Source organism: Panthera tigris, chromosome D4 (assembly GCF_018350195.1).
Source record: "Panthera tigris isolate Pti1 chromosome D4, P.tigris_Pti1_mat1.1, whole genome shotgun sequence".
In the NCBI taxonomy this organism is placed as follows: domain Eukaryota; kingdom Metazoa; phylum Chordata; class Mammalia; order Carnivora; family Felidae; genus Panthera; species Panthera tigris.
In genome coordinates this window covers 82,764,764-82,781,992 of record NC_056672.1, presented here as the reverse complement: position 1 = coordinate 82,781,992, position 17,229 = coordinate 82,764,764, and the positions used below count along the sequence as shown (strand labels likewise).

Sequence of the window (17,229 nt, the reverse complement as noted above, 5' to 3'; positions counted from 1 at the left end):
GTACATAATTTCTGCTTATAGAAATTTTGCCTGCAGCATTGTTCCCTAACAGGAAAAATAATATTTTTGATAAAGGAAGAATTATTATATTGAGAGGAAAGTACTTTTCATTCTTTAAAATATTAGATGAAGCTAAACAGAAGGAAATATATGTGCCCAGGAAAAATTAGAGTAAAATTAACCTGTTTATTACGGTGAACTGCCAAAGAAAGGGTGACCTGAGAGAAAAAGAACAGGGCTGGTAATTTTTAAGGAAAAATGTCTTTTAAGGTAAGCTTAAGCTTAGTTTTCTCTTATACAGTAATTGATTACAGTTTTCCACAAAGTTGTTAGCTTTTAGGTTCCCTGCCCTTCCCTGTCTTGTCCTAACGTTTATTTCAGGCCTCTGGTACATTTACCCGTAGCTCTTCAGAGGGAGATGCTTGAGCCAGATCGGATTAGGCAAGGCTGCTCTTGGGCACATTTGGTGTCTAGAAATCTTTTCTTCCGAGATTTTCTTATTTGCAGTTTTCTTGTTTCTTCATGAGAGCTGGCCTCTGTTTTCCGCACAGAACCAGCTTGTCTTTTTACTGAAGTCCAAGACTGGCTCTCACCTGGGCCTTAAAACTGGAGTTACTTTTTCTTCTTGATCCCTGAATCTCAGAGTAAACGAGCGACTCACAGAACGTTGGTGGACTTTGACTCTGTTTTCAGGTTTTCAAGGACATGTTTATTAACGAAATTCAGAGGCTTGGCTTTGGTGAATTTGCTCTTGCTTATCTGCTGGTTTTATTTGGATGCACTGGTTTTATAGCTGTTTAATTTCTCTCCTTTCCAAAGGGCTTTTAATATCTCTTTAGATCCCCCCCCCTTTTTTTTAAGGAGAAAAAAAATGGTAAGAGGGGAGAATGGGGTTGCCTTTTGCTCCCAAGCCTAAATGAATAGTCATTGCTTGTAATACCGGTCTACACTTGACGCTTCCTACTGCTTTAGATGTGATGTATCCGGTGCTGGGAAGGTAATGATCCTCAACCACAGCAATATTCCATAACAGGAGTATCTGTCATATTCATCGGGATTACCATGTTCGTTGATTTGTGTCTGTAAATCTGCTGTTTCTACCCTTTAAATTTGATCTATAATTGGACCTCCTTAAATGGTTCAGATAAGGTAGTCTGTATTTTCTCAATGCAGCGTGGCTGTCAGCTTCTCCTTTTTCATTATACATTCAGCAGACTTGATAAAATCAGCAGGACACCTCATTTGAAACTGTTTAATCGCTGCCTTTTTCCTTTGCTAAAACCATTGAGGTGGTCAAGCGATGTACACAAATCATTTTAAATAGAAAATATGGTTTTCTCTGTGACCCAGCTAAATAGATAGTGTTATGCAAAACAAGTTAAAAAGTAATAAATGCCAAAAAAATCTTCTAATTGGAGTAAAAAATTGTGGGCAACTCTATCCTCTCTCCAAAAGTACAGTATCCTGAAATATTGCCAGGACTCTGTAAAGACAAGATGATGGTTTTCTAAAGATTCTCTGGTTTCTGAACAAAGCAAGTTTAAATTTTCAAATAGTGCTGAGCTGCCTTTTACATTCATTCAAAGGGGGCCCACGCTTATTTGTAATGCCTTTATATCCTACTTTTGTAGGGAGAATTTGCTGTCTGTTAATATCTATGCAGCATAACCTTTCAGCCATTTGCTATTGTGATAATAAATTTTTGTTTCTTTGTCTGTCATTTTGTCTACTCAGCTGTTACTCTTCAAAGTGCGAACTAAAAATAATAGCTCCAAATAAATGCCACATAATAAAGTGTTTTACAGTTGAAGCCGGAATAACCTGGTGGCTGCGGCTCGCAGGCCTATTACCATTGCCGGTGCTGTGGTTTCTTCCCCGTGTGTCAAGGTGACTCTACCAGGGCCAGCTCATTAAAACAATCTATTCTTTCTAACTGGCCTGGTATTTAGCGCTGTACCCAGCAGCCTGCCAAGGCACAGTTGTGGAGCACAGGTCTCAACGGCGTAGGACGTATGAAATTATGTGCCATTCACTTTTTTGAAAAAATACAAATTCCCCATAACCTCATTTTCATGCTTCAGCGTTTTATTGTGAATAATTTACAATTACTCCTGTCAGTGGTGGATGTTGGGCCAGTTGCGGGTTTACCCGAGATAGTGGTAAGTGTGACTTCAGGCTTTTGAAGAGCATTGTTTACCTGGTTTATGTGGCCCTGTAGGATTAATATTTACACCGCGCTTGAGTGGGACGCTGGGCGTATTTTGCCATTTTTGCTGCCCCAAAGTAAACTCGACATGGAGAAGCTGGGAGTTGGTAAATACACTAAAAATGCATCTTTTTTCTTTCAGGTTCTGGTTCCTTGGCAGCAATGGCTGTGTTTGAAGATAAGTTTAGGCCAGATATGGAGGTATGTCGGTCCCTGCAGTTTTCTCCTCTTTCACGTGTTTTTCCAGTTGTATGTTGGACATTTACAGATCGATTGCCAATTCCTCCAGAGCTCCTATATAGCACTGCTGTTAGTTGGAACGCTCTTCGGCGCAGATAAGCATATTTGCTGAGAAGACAGGTTGGTTGCGAGAGCCTCGTTTTGGAGTGGCCCTGCCGTGCCCTCCCTCAGGCTTGGGGAGCCAGCACCCCTCAGCTATTTGCTCTGGCCTCTGGGCTGTCCGGGAGTCTTCTTGGCTGTAGATGCTGCTGCACCGTGGAATGTTTTTGTGTGCACTCAGCTTTCTGTGTCACGGTATCTTAAAATGACAAGTTTTTTTGTTTGTTTGTTTGTTTGTCTTCTCACCGAGAATAGAGAAACTGTGTATATCTTTGCATGTTACACAGACCTGGTCTGAAAATGGAGGCCGCTTAAAAAGTCCCTGTAGATGGTTCTGCATCTGGCAGAAGATGGGGACAAGATCGCGGGTGTAGTGGACCATGCTCAGAGGGTGATCAGGCTCTGGTGTCTCCCATATATTTTTAGGAGGTTCCGTATTATATTTTCTTTGGTGGTGGGGGAGGGTGGTACCTTCTGAATGGCATTCCACCTGTCTGCCTTAGTGATAGATGTACCCACCATTAAGCAACTTCCCTGTCTCCCAGACGTCCAAGAACAAACCCACAGGTCTTCCATTGTCCCTTTCGAAGGAGTGTTCCGTATGCTTGTGTGCATGGGACCGCATTATTCCTCCACTGTGCTTTGTCCCTGCCGCTCAGCCAGCTTGTGGGCACAGAGGTCCTGAAGGCAGCCTTCACTACCTGCTCTTGGTCTGTTGATAGTTGTTAATTTTGTGATAGGGAGTAGCAACTTGTTTTCGACAGTTTAGTAGGCTCTTTATACCCTCTTCTTTAATAGGTAGGCATCTGCCGTTTCTGCCTTCGCAATATTGTTTTCTTTAGATACCAGAAGATGTCTCTGGGAGTTGCTTTTTGACAATGCTTTATGCCTAACCATCTTTGGAGAAGATTGCATGTTAAAACTTTTTGATTTTTCCACCAGCTCATTGTCATCAGAGCACCAGCTGTCATTGGAACCCTGAAGCTCTCTCTCTGCCCTTTAGGTTTGGGCCAAGTGCCCTGAGAGCCAGAGGATGTAGGGTTATGGATGCTGCCCAAGCAGGACAGGGGTCTCCTGCCAGAAGCCTTGTTGCCCTTGGTACGTGACGTTAGCACACACAAGTGACTTCGTCACAGATAGCTAGATTTCTCCCCTTTGTTGGACATCTGCCGGAATTGAAACATAATGACTAAAGATAGGATTTAGCTAGGTGTTTCGTAGTAAAGATAATAGAGTCTTGCTCCAATTAAGGATAGTAAGCAGGTCTAAGTATCAACTATAAATGAGATTAGGATTCTGTTCTCATTTCTCAATGTGAAAATTTATTCCCAGATCAGCATTATTTTCTGTTTGGGGTTCTTAAGTACTGAGAAAAAAATAAGATGTACTAGGTCACTTAAAAAGAAAAAGAAAAAAAGGTCTCCCAGTCTCCAGACTAAAGGAGAGGAGTTCCTGAGGCTTCACAAATCTATTAGAACTAACGAAGGTATGGGGAGAAAGACTCTGATGATTTTTGTTTAGAAAATCACCTCAGTAATGTCAAGCCCTCCTTTAAACCACATTAATCTTTTCAAATTTTCTTGAAAGCTTTGTCTATTTCCAATTGATTGGAACCTCCATATGTTAGAGAAAAATGGGAACTGCAGAAAAAGTTGAAAGCATGAGGTATATTAAAAGTGACTTTAACCCTCTGCTAAAGTAATTTTACATTATTTAGAGTTTGGATTTGAAGTGATTCAAAGGCCATGAATTTAATATTGATGTGATTCGAGGAAGTAAAGGGAAATGTGATCATCCCTTCAATAAAATTTGTGCTATTATCAGTCTGAAGAATGTGTTCCTTAGATCAATTTTGTATGCATCTCAGACCACTTAGTGTTCTGTATTAGCTATGAGACCTTCAAACAGCCTGACCAGATTCCCATTTCAGATTGATTAATTAATTTCCCAATTTCAGGTGACCGGTTTTGTTCACTGAAGTTGTTGAAACTTGACACAGATGGACAGTGAACAGAATCACTTCATTGTGAAGAAGGTAGTAACCTGTTTTCCCAGTGAAGTGGGTTTAAATGTAAATAGAAAGCAAATAATAGTATAACAACTGTCTGTGGATAGTATTTACTCTAACGGGACGTTAATAGATACCAAGAGAATTTATTATAAAGACTGAGCAGCTGACTACTGGCCACCTTGCTTTGTTTTGATGGAGATTATGTGATGTGGTTTCAGCGGAGGCTGAGACTGCCAGTCAAGGTTGAGAGGATGAGTTTTAGTGACTTCTTTGCTATGAGAAAGAATTCAGCAAGGTGTCATTTCTGGTTTGCATAGAACTCGTGGAAACATTTTGGTTTCAGATTTCCCAACTTTATTTTCCTTCTTTCCGGGAAGGCTTTCTGTCTCCGTGACAAGAAGCCTTCCGTGACTTTTCTTTCTTGCCTGTCTAGAGATTGCAGGCTCGGGTGGCTAAATCCGCTTATTTCCTTCCAGTATGAGAAAGGATTATGGACATGTCTCACGCAGAGACCCAGGAGAGCGTTGCTGCCTCTCAGAGCGTACGTGGATTGCTAGGACGGTGGTAGCTGTTCTATACGTCACAGAATTGCGTAGGGAAGGGGCCATTTTAGGCTAGCATAATTACGTATTTTTAGCCAGACAGTCATTTTTAGTCCAGACTCGTTGAACAGACTCTTGGCTTTTTTATTGTCAAAACAAATCAATAAGAGGTACTCCATAGCCCCCCTCTCCTCTTTTTCTTTTTTAAAACTACAGACCTGTGCCTCGGACAGTGCTGGTCCTAGACTATCGTTATTTGTAGACTGAAAGCCCCTGTCTCCTCAAAAACCTCATGTTCTTACTGCCTTTTGCTACACGGTCCAGCGTGGTAGCCAGCAACCCCACATAGCTACTGAGCATTTGAATGTGGCTAGTCTGACTTGAGAACACACTGAGTGGAAAATACACACCAGATTTCAAAGACTTAGTATAAAAAGATTGGAAAATAAATTTCATTAATAATATTCTATTGATTACATATTGAAACAGTGCTACTTTAAGTATATTGGGTTAAATAACAAATTACTAAAACTTAATTTCACCTAATTTTACTTTTTTTTAAAACGTAGCTAATAGAAAATATAAAACTACATATGTGGTTCACATTATTTCTGTTGGACAGGGCTGGGATAGCATTGTTTCTTGAACTTGTCATTTGACATCACATTTAAGGTTTCTGCCATATCCAGGTGCCACCTGTGCTACTACTACTGTTATTATTTAAATATTTATTTATTTTTTTAGAGACAGAGACCGAGTGTGAGTGGGGGAGGGGCAGAGAGAGAGAGAGAGAGAGAGAGAGAGAGAGAGAGAAAGAGAGGGAGGGAGACACAGGATCTGAAGCAGGCGACACAGGCTCTGAGCTGTCAGCACAGAGCCCGATGAGGGGCTTGAACTCACAGACCACAAGATCATGACCTGAGCTGACGTTGGATGCTTAACTGACTGAGCCACCCAGGTGCCCCTGTGCTATTATTTTTCTTGAAAAATATTTTAAAAATGAATTCACTGTTTTACAAATTGAGACATTACCATTTACATGTAATAAAATGCACAGATCTTAATTAAGTGTACAGTTAGAGAGGTTTTGGCATTTGGGTTTTTGTTGTTAAGGTTTATTTATTTATTTATTTTGAGAGAGAGCGTGAGCAGGAGAGGGTCAGAGAGAGAGAGGTAGAGAAAGAAGCCCAAGCAGGCTCCACGCTGTCAGCATCGAGCCCGACGCGGGGCTCAATCTCATGAACCGTGAGATCATGACCTGAGTCAAGATCGAGAGTGTGGGATTCTTAACCGACTGCATTACCCAGGCACCCCAGATTTTGGCATTTGTGATTCATTTCGTTTCTTGTCAGTTCCCTTTCTCTTCTTCCCTACAACCACTTCAGTTCACCTTTTTAATATAAATTTAGTTTTTAAATATAGTTTGTATCTGTGAAATCCTGGGTTTGATGTGTTGGTTACTTTTCCCCCCAAAACACATGAAAGTGAGTGCACACTATTAATAGAAATTAAAAATGTATTCATGGCATCACCCATCGTGTGTCAGCCCAGGGGTATGAATATTAAACTTTGGGAAATGTAGGGCTACATTTCCACTCCACCACAGCCCGTCTTGCCAGCTTGCTGTTCTTTGAATTTTTTTTTTTAATGTTTATTTATTTTTGAGAGAGCGAGCGTGAGCATGAGTGGGGGAGGGGCAGAGAGAGAGGGAGACACAGAATCTGAAACAGGCTCCAGGCTCTGAGCTGTCAGCGCCGAGCCTGACGCGGGCCTCGAACCCATGAACTGGGAGATCATGACCTGAGCCGAAGTCAGACGTTTTAACTGAGTGAGCCACCCAGGCACCCCGGCTTGCTGTTCTTTGAGTACAGGGTGTACATGCTTGTCATTGAATCCTCACTGCTGGTGTCAGCCAGCAATGCATGCCCTCAGTTGCTTCTTCCTTTATTTGTGTCCTTGTCCTCCGTTGTACACCCCTGTCCCATTGTTTTATGGCTGTTTTCAGGGACATCTCCCTCACTTGCCCTCGATAGGGGGAGATCCTTGAGGGCAGAGGCCATGAAATCATCTCTGTTCTTCGGCTTCTTATGTTCAGTAGGTGTTTGATGAGTTGAGACAGAATAACCCTGCACTAAAGTAAAATCTGAGTCATCAGAAACCACTTGGGAAATTGAGGGGACTTTCTCTTCTTCCGACCTGGAAAGTGCTGAACGTTTGTTTGAGATAACGGAGGAAGATAACTACTACCGTTCTCAAATAACCTACAGCGTTGGGCAGAGTCAACAGAGCAAACACCCCATTAAGTACACAGGCGACACAAAGATGGAGCAAAGGGCAGATGCTCATTGGGAAATTATAGGCCAAAAAGCAGAGCAATGGAACCCAGCTGGGATTCATGAATGGCTAAGACAGGCCTCTGCTGTTTCAAGTTATCTGAGCCGATGATTTGCCTCAGGTGGAAGCCCTGGTTCGTGGTTGCACAGAAGCTGTCAGCTAACCATGTGAGTTTAAGGGACAGGTAGAGTCTTTAAAAATCTTCAGGGTACCTGGGTGGCTCAGTCAGATGAGCGTCTGACTTCAGCTCAGGTCATGATCTCACAGTTCCCGAGTTTGAGCCCCACGTCGGGCTCGCTGCTGTCAGCACGGAGCCCACTTTGAATTCTCTGTCCCCTTCTCTCTGCCCCTGCCCCACTTGTGTGCTCGCTGTCTCTCTCAAAAATAAATAAACATTTAAAAAATTAAAAAAAAAATCCCCAACCCGGTTGTGACCCTGACACTGCTTTTAGTGGTCTTGCAATTTTCGTCTTCTCGTCCTTCTCCTTGCTGTTCGTCTGGAAGTCCTCTGAGGGCAGGAACTGTGCTTCATTTCTCTTTCCTCACACCTAGCATGGTAACTGGTGCATGGTGGGCATTAAACCAGTATTTGCTGAGTGAGTGGTTGAAAAGGTGTCAAAAACCGCTTTACTTCATCGTTCCCAGATTAACCCTCCTTTGATGCGGTTTGATAACTTCACCTTTGGTGTTCATAGTACTCAGCTGTGATAGAAATGAAAGCAGAAAAAAACTGAATTACTTGTGATAAATTCCCGCTTTATTTTTATCAGCAAAGGTGCTTATTTGCTCTGTATTAGCAGAGTAGTGGATCTTGAAATGTGTGAGTTGACCTAATGACAAGGGGTCAGTTACGTTAGAGGTTTTTTTGGTGATGATGGATTGCACGGAGCCGTTCCCCCAGATTTTTTTTTTTTTTCTATTGTTAAAGCTGGAGTAAGGATTAAGCCCCTGATCCTGGTTATTACCCAAGGCTGGCTAGACAGGAAAAATTGTGATAACCACACTGTGGCCTTTTGAGTCCATTTTCCAGTTAAGTATAAGGGATTTGACTGAAATACCTGGAAATAATGGTGTTAGCTTTGTGAGGGTGTGTATCTTGAAAATTGTTACAATTGCTGAAATAAAAACATTTTATTTTAGGGCGGGGGAGGAATGAAAGGAATCCATCAGATAACTTGGGTTAGTTTTCTTTCCATCCCACTTCTTTGTAAGAAGGAATGTTTTCATTTTGCCCAGTGAGAAATTTAAACTCTTGAAGATTATAATTCATTAAAACGGGTAGAAGATTAATATTTAGTCTGTCAAGATCAATACTGTCCCCTCTTTGCACTAATTGTCAGAAGAGCGTGCGAGGGCCGCTGAAGGGTAGCGGTGTGCGGCAGGACCCTCACATCACAGGGAGATGATTCAAAGGCAAACTGTCCTGCACCCTCTGGTATCGACTTGCAAATTAGCATCTGGAATCTAATTAAACAAGCTTAATGAAAGTAGCAGCTGAATGCTGCTGGAAAAGACAATCAGCTTTTTTCCCCCTCTCTGATACATATTCTGTACTATTGAAGTTGGTCACCAAACACATCGTGTGAGCACAGTTAAAAAAAATTAGCATTTATTTGAAGAATAGAAACTGTTTTTCATTCTGTTATGCATTTGGCATGCTCTGGCGTCCCATGAGAGCCATGCCACAGCAGATAGTGCACAATATTTATAAATCCATGACAGGCAATAATAGCAACTTGAAAAATTCTTTTGCTAGAATCTCAAGTTGAGAGCTGCCAAAAGCGGAGAGGATCAGATCTGCAGTGGCAGCTGCTGTGCCCTACAGTTAGAATTCTAGACTTTGAAGATGCTCAGCTTAAAGAAATGAAGACTGCAGGCTTAGCCAATTTTTGCAGGTTTCTAGAGCTCTGGCGCTCTGCCTTTTGAAGATGAGTTGCTGAAGCTCCTACCACTGCCTGAGGCGTGCTAACACCAGCAGGATCTTTTTTTTTCCCCAGTCTTAGTGTGTCTTCAGTTTTAAGTAGCACATGCTTAGTCAGTGCCAACTCTGATGGTCCTTTCTCTGGTCACAATACCGAGGGATGAGCTCTTACCCTGTACCCTTCAGAGGGAAGCCGCGAAGATAGATGGTGACGTATACAAGTGCCACTTCAGCCGTCTGATTTATGGAGTCATATTTCATCGCTCGGCAAGTGCTGGCCTCTAGAGAAGCCCTTATAGATTGCTAAAGATGTGAGCAGCTATCGCCCTAAAGGCTTGTGGTTACCTCACAGACGTGATGCCAAACACCTAGCTACCGAAGAAACAGAATTAATCTGTCATTGCAGGCAGCTATAGATCCACTTTAAATAATGAAAGAGTTCATACCAATATGGTGTCCTGACAGCAAATCTTGGAAGTAACTATAGTTGCGTTTTTTTTCTTTTTTAAGTCTGGTAGTAGAAAGATACTGAAGTTACAGGTTCGTTTGTCCTTTGCAGATGGACAGTGGTGGAAGTGAGCTGCATTATTTTGATTAAAAAGAGGAATTTCTTCAGTTTGGCACATAGACGGGTCCCCAAGGAACACATGGAGGATGGGTTCGGTGTGGTCAGGTGGAAAGGGGCAGCGTTGCTTGGGAGCTAGAGGATTGGGCTGTGAGCCTGTCTCCACTGTCCTCAGGGCATGACTCTTGAGTAAGCCACGGCCCGAGACTGTTCATCTAGAAGATGGGGATCCAGAGACCTGCCTCGAGGTCGCTGTCAGGATTAGATGTGGTCTGTAAAACACCTTATATGGTGGCTCACACAAAATTGGCTCTAAAAGATGGCAGCTGCTTCTGTCTTACAGTTACTCAGTGGTCGGATACAAACCTCACATAGCAACGACTAGATACGATTATTTGTACTTGCATCAGGCTTGGAGATTATAGCAGAATATAGAGGCGATTTCTCTTTCCCATCTAGAAGCTTAAAATCCGAGACAGACTTGTGGGGAGGTCATAATGACAGTAGAAGAAGCCTGCTCAACCCATACCACGGGCTGTGGAAGGATTTGCCTTTCTGCGGTGACGGGGGAGGAGGTGATGAAGATCCAGTAATCACGGTAGCCGATGCTCGTTGAGTGTTGGCACACTGTGCCAGACTTTTCTAACCGCTTCCTCGGCATTCTCTCCTTTACTTTTCAGTAACTGTGCGGGGCCTGTACTTTGTTAGCGCTGTTTTGTGGAGCGGAACATGAGGATGTGGGGAGGTCAGATACCTTGCCCCGGGTCACACAGCTAGTCAGCGGTGGAGTCACCGTTTGAATCCCGGTCGGTCTGTCGGTCTGGCTTTAGAGCCCTCCGGCGCGATCCGTCACTGTGCCATTCTGCCTCTTTGCTAGGCTTGAGATTCTCTGACAACAGAGTGGGGAAGACATCTTATTCCAGGTGAGCAGAGGTCTGGGCTGCTCGGGCTGTTCCTTTTCTCTGATGAGGTCTTGTGAAGACGGCAGGAAGCCAAACAAATGTCAGTGGAGGTGCGTAAACCTCTTCGGTGAGCTCAGCGATTGGAAGGAGCCCAGGAACAGAAAGACGCAAGGAAGTTTAGAAATCCAGAGCTATTGGGATCTATAAAAAAAAGTCACTTGGCTGTGAAAAATATATGTTTTTCCTCTTTGAATTCATCGGACTTTTTCATCTTTTAACCCTTCTTCACCCCAAATACCCCGTGACTGGCTTTCTTCCCCCGCGAGTTTTCAGATATTTACAAGGGAGCTGTTTTCTCTATATAGGTAGCATTTAGCTGGCATAAGCCTCTTCAGATTTAGTAATGAGACCAAGAAGTCCTTAAATATTGGTGAATGGCATTTGTCCATTTGAGGCAAATCATGAATAACTTGAACAAAAATAAAAAAAAAAATAAGCAAGACTATCATATTTGAATAATGAGGTGCTCTTTTTTTCCCCAACTGCCAAAACTTTTTAATCTTCGTCAACAATTGTTCTGTCCTCCGTCTTATTTCGGTTGCATCTGTGTGACTCTGAGCTCAGGAGCCCTGACAAGCGGCATATGAATTCTGTATTCATTAGTGATCTTGATCCAAATGCCTCTGTCCCTGCCACGGGGGCTCAGGTGTGGAAGCTGCTGGCTAATCCCGCCAGCTGACATTCAGAGGTTTAATGACTCCATGGGTAGGTGACCACTCGCTGGGAGGGTTGCTGGCGGAACCCACACAGCAGACAATGGAGATCAAGGAAGACGATCGGTGTTTAGCCGCAGCACCTTCCTGTGCGACTTGAACCCTGTTGGCATCAAACAGAGTTTTAAGTAAATGCAAAATTAAAAAAAAAAAAAACTGACCTTCGCTAGCTCTCATAAACAATGGTTTTTCTGTCCTGTATTGATATTGATGGGGTTTAAGACTGTTTTTCTTGTTACACTTTAATGGGTGTCAGCTTAATGAGCTGAACTTGACGCACTTTTCCAGATTTTACGTTTGTCTGGTTGCTACATCTGTTTAGGGGTCTTATGTATGTCTGGGAAAAATATATATAGTTAGAGCCTAAATTCTTTCATATTAAATGCTTTTAAGGATCTGTGCTGACGTTTTTGTTTACTGTGATCTCTAGCTTTGAAAAAAATACTATTAGAATGTGAGTTCTTTGACTTGTGATGTGTCACAGGATGTTTTGACTCTTCTTTATTAGGTCCTGTAGTCTAAAAATGTTGGATGCCGGGGTGCCTGGGTGGCTCAGTCGGTTGAACGTCCAATTCTTGATTTCAGCTCAGGTCATGACCCCAGGGTGGTGGGATCGGGCCCTGCATCGGGCTCTGTGCTGAGATTGGAGCCTGCATGAGATTCTCTCTCTTTGTCCCTCTGCCCCTCTCCCCCACTCATGCTCTCACTCTCTCTGAAATAAGTAAATGAGATAAAAATGTTGCAGGCCTTTTTTTAAATAGTAGCTTGTTCAAGATATAATTTACATCTGTACAGCTCAGCTACTGTAAGTGTACAGTTCCGTGATTTTTAGGCTGTTCACAGAGTTGCACAGCTATCACCACAGTCGCTTTGGGAACATCTCCATCACCCGCAGAAGAAATCCCATCATCATTAGTAGTCACTCCTCATTTACCCTCAACCTCCCCAGCCCTGGGCAATAACTAATCTACCTTTTGTCTCTATAGGCTTGCATTTTCTGGACATTTTGTATAATAGGAATTATACAACATGTGGTCTTTTGTGACTGGCTCCTGTAACTTCCAATGTTTTCATATTGCATCCATGTTGTAGCATGTATTGGTACTTCATTCCTTTTTATGGTTTAATACTATTCCATTGTGTGGACATAACCACATTTTATTTACCCATTCATTCGTTGATGGACATGTGGATTGATTTTACTTTTAGGCTATTATGAATAATGATGCTATGAATGTTTGTGTACAAGTTTTTGTGTGGGGCATATACTGTCATTTCTCTTGGGTATACATACCGTGGAGTGGGATTGCCGGGTTGTATGGTAACTCTACGTTTAACCTTTTGAGGAACCATCAGACTGGTTTCCAAAGTGGGCTGGGTCACTGGATGTGCATTAGTTGTGTCTTTATTGTTGAATAAAAAATGTATTAATGTTCCTTAATAATTTTGTCTCTGGTTGTATTTAATGTAAAGCATTAGGTTTTTTTTTTTTTTTTAGAGATGTCAGAACCCAAAAATATAATCCCCAGGGCCCTGTGTAGAATTCTTAAGTAGCGACTTCCAGTGGAGTTAAACAGTTAATTTTAGAAATAAACAGATAGTGAAGTTGGCGTTAATGATTCCATGGGTGATTAGGAGAATCACTATTAAACCTTTAGATGATAAGGAGACCCTACTGATGGTCGTTAAAGCTTCTTACCAGATCGGATATGTTGAGTTGTCCCCCGTTTACAAAGTGAGTATGTTCTCTTAAGTTGGAGCACACTAGTGAATCTAATTTGCAGAGGCAGAAAGGGACTTCTTGAGTTAAGGTTACTCCCTTGGATCTTTTCCTTTTGTGATGTTTTATAAGGCAGATGGAAGTTTGGTCTCACTCCTGATGATTCAAGAGCAGGACTTTGCTCCCTATGGTACAGAGTTTGGGATTTCACAAGTAAATGCTTCTCTCCCCCTGATTCTGTGGGATTCTTTAGTCTCCCTTGACTTAGGAATGGCCACTTCAGTGTCCATTCATCTGGCTGAGTCTGTTTGTCCTCCTCGCCTCTCTGTCTTCAGACCCTCAGTTAATGGTGGTGGCTGGCCATCATGTCCACCGTGACTGTTTTTCTTCTGTCTGTGATACAAGTTGAAGTTCAGAGTGGAATATTTCAGGGAAGGGGCAAAGGAAATTTTAGAAAGGGTGTCTTAATTTTTCCCACTTAGTTTCAGGAAATAAAAGGGGATTGGATGGGAGGAGGCCCAGAAAGGAAGGTGTAGCTTACCAAAATCTCCGGCGTGCTGGGAATGGGCTCCTCTGGGGGCCAGGCCTCTGGGCTTCAGTAGTCCGCAGATCTTCGGGAAGTGATCCTGTGTAAAATGCGAAGTCATCTATCTCCAGATCTTTGAGGCCGTGTGGAGAGTACTGCAGGTGCCACACTGCCACAGTCACTGGCTTGGAGAATTCTTTGTTGGTTTTCTGCCAAAAACATTTCTGTGCAAAAATTTTTCCCACTGTGCTTATGTACACTGAATTTCGTTTTCTTGTAAAGTCAATATGTAATCAATCAGCAGGTACTTATTGGGCACCAGCTGAATGCGAGACATTACACGATGTAATGTCTCATCGTGGTGCTGCGATCCAGAGGTAGGATTGCAGGAGGCTGTTCTGTATGATGGTGGAACGTTCTTATACAGCTATGGGCAAAGTAGATTGAAAAGGAGGGATTATTTTACTCTGTGGTATATAGGTAATTATTTATGATGCATTTCTTTGGAGCAGGTGTTCCATTTGAAATGTTTTCACTTTACATATTTCCTGTAACTGAGAAAGGCAGGGGGAAATATTCCATACAGGAGAAATATTTCAGAGTATATTGCTTGCTGCACCTGTGGCAAAGATCCAGCAGGCAAAATGTAACTTCTTTGTGACCAGCAACTCTTCAATCAGAGAGAGGCAAGAGCTAGTTTCTAATGTTGAATAGAAATAAATGTTTGGTGACTTTCAATTGCATGGGTAGAATTAATAGGAAGTTATTATTGTTAACACAGTATTCTGGATCATGTTATCAAAGAGAAAACATGAACTTCTTTATCTGTCTCTTACCAAATTAAATGGTCTTTGCTAACTTGGGTCTCAGGGACATAATTTAAGACACTAAAAATGTCCCCTTTATCTGGGTTGTCTTTTTCTGTTACTCAAGCCAAGACTGGACTGCCATAGCTCCTTGGAAAAAGAAATAAACTCTTTTATTATTTTTATTATTCACTGATTTCTTTCCATCCTGGAACTCTTATTTTATAAAAATTTTGAATCGTAGCTACTTACTGAATAGTGGCTTTCAGGAGAAGAGGGGGAAACTCCCCTGAATTTCACTGTCAAGTAAGGCTGTGTGTCAGGAATCCAAGAGGCTGTCTGTGGTTAGAGGCTCGTGGCTCTTAAACAATGGATTTCCACTTTTCTTGTATATAAGTTAGAGGAATATAAGAAATGAAATATAGGACTGAGTGTTATTGGATGGTAGCTTAGAATCTTATAAGTTTTGCCTTGGCAGGTAATTTGGCATAAATTGTTAATGTAAATCTGGGTTAGTGGTGAAGACGTTATTTTAGTAAAAAAGATAAACTGCTGATTAATTCAGCATAGAACTCAATTACAAATTGAAAGTGTCTCTGCGGGACTCCCGGACCCTAAAGACAGCAGATGTTGAATTGATACTCCAGCATATTTCACAGTGGTATGAAATATTAACATGGTTTATTATACTTGTGTGGTGTGTGATATCAGACAGGGGGAGAGGTGGTGGGCTTGTGGGTGTGCAAAAGCAGCCAAACATTACACATTCGCTCATATACACTCAGTGTGATTAAGAATTTTAGGAAAGTTTCATCTTTTTTTTTTTTTTTTTAAATGAAATAGCTCTGTGGAAAAATGAACTGTAAAAGAACATTTGGGGCTAAATATTTAAATGTGGTACCTGTGTACATTTACGTTATACATGTAAATGAACATAAAACAAAGATGGTAAACTTACACAAGATACTGAAATGTTTTTTAAATTTTTTAAATGTTTATTTATTTTTGAGAGACAGCATGCGAGAGGGGGAGGGGTGGAGAGAGAGGGAGACACAGAATCCTAAGCAGGCTGCAGGCTCTGAGCTGTTAGTACAGAGCCTGATGCGGGGCTCAAACTCACAAAGTGTGAGATCACGACCTGAGCTGGAGTCACATGCTCGAGCAGCTGAGCCACCCAGGTGCCCCAGATACTTAAATGTTAAATGGGACCACTGTGCACAAGAGTAGGGGAACTTGAGCAGTTGATCTGTCAGCTTTCATGGGCTGGGAGGTTTTCATGGGCTGCTGTCCTGGTTTTACCTTCTGATCTAGAATGGATGGGAATTTAATAATGCCCCTGTAATTTGCATGGGCACAGAAGTTTTGTTTCACACTCTTCATATATCTGTATCAACTCAAGGGGGAAAATCAGCAAATATTATGTATCGGAAGATCTGAATAAATGGAACTGCCAATATTTGAAGAGATTAGCAATTTTTAAGAGGCGTGAGAGTAAAGTTGGCTTAGATGAGATATCTCAAAGCCATTACTACAGTTATGACAGGTTTTTTGTTTGTTTTGTTTTTTTTGCATCACAGCCTAGTCTAGGTTTTGCTAGCTGAAGTAAAAACTGTTCCAAAAATAGCCAGATGATTATGGTCAGAACGAATATACCCTGGATACCTTCTGTTGTTATGAAGGCTTTAAAAAATGGTGCTTTCTCAAAAACACCAAAATTGGCAAAGGCGGAAGGGTAGTGCGGGAAGAAACGAGAAGTTTCTGGGTACCTACGTCATCAGAAGGACCTCTTTTATATCCCCATTGAGTCACCAGGAGAACCCTTGGAAAGTATTGAGACGCGGGCCTCATTCAGAGATGCGAAGGGTGGCCTTATGTTCCGTTCACCTAAATCGTATTTTGATCTCCGAATGGGTGCCAAGCTCTGTGCCTGGGTATGAGCCATGGTCCCTTCCTTAGTGACATTTATAACTTAGTGGGGCGGACAGGCCTACGAGCCACTACTGAAAGTAGGGCATGAAAAGCACAAGAATGCAACATCTAAGGGGGGCACAGAGGTAACACAGGAGGGGAATTGGTGGGATCTGTCTCGGTACTTTAAGATGACCTCAAAGCACATGTGACTCCTCGCTTCAATTTTTTCATCCTGGGGTTTGAGGAAGAGGTGGGACAGGGAGCCTGCAGAAAAGGAGAGACCATCCAGCCAAGGGGCATCATGTCACGTACAAAGGTGCAGGGTAGGGAGAGGTTCCTGCTGTAACTTTTTCTCAGTTGTATGACCCCGGAAGTTTGGACAGCTGAAGATATTTGGAAATAGGAAAACGAAACTCCAGACGGTGTCCAGAGTTGTCTGGGCGGTCATTTCCTGAGTCAGTGTGGCCTTTTAATTAGCATCCGCTCTTCAGTGTGGGATAAGGCCGAGCCTAGCATCCCTGTCCCTGCGTGTGAATATTTAGTGTAGAAAGCTGCCACGTTCCATTAGAGGTGGTTGTGCTTCGGCAGTGGGTGCAGGAGCTGCGTAGACTTTTCAAATGTCCTTTGAGATTTACGTGGCAGTGTAATTGGGAGATGCTGGTACTTAGTGTGT

The 17,229-nt window shown here is 42.3% G+C and overlaps 1 protein-coding gene across 1 annotated transcript in view; it reads left to right on the top strand.

The window, feature by feature from the left end:
- PSMB7 (proteasome 20S subunit beta 7) overlaps positions 1–17,229 on the top strand; it is a 59,159-nt gene that overhangs the window by 27,124 nt on the left and 14,806 nt on the right. Inside the window, exon 6 of the mRNA XM_007094386.2 lies at positions 2,349–2,407. Within this exon, the coding sequence (XP_007094448.2) occupies positions 2,349–2,407 (59 nt within the window). The remainder of the gene's footprint in view (positions 1–2,348; positions 2,408–17,229) is intronic.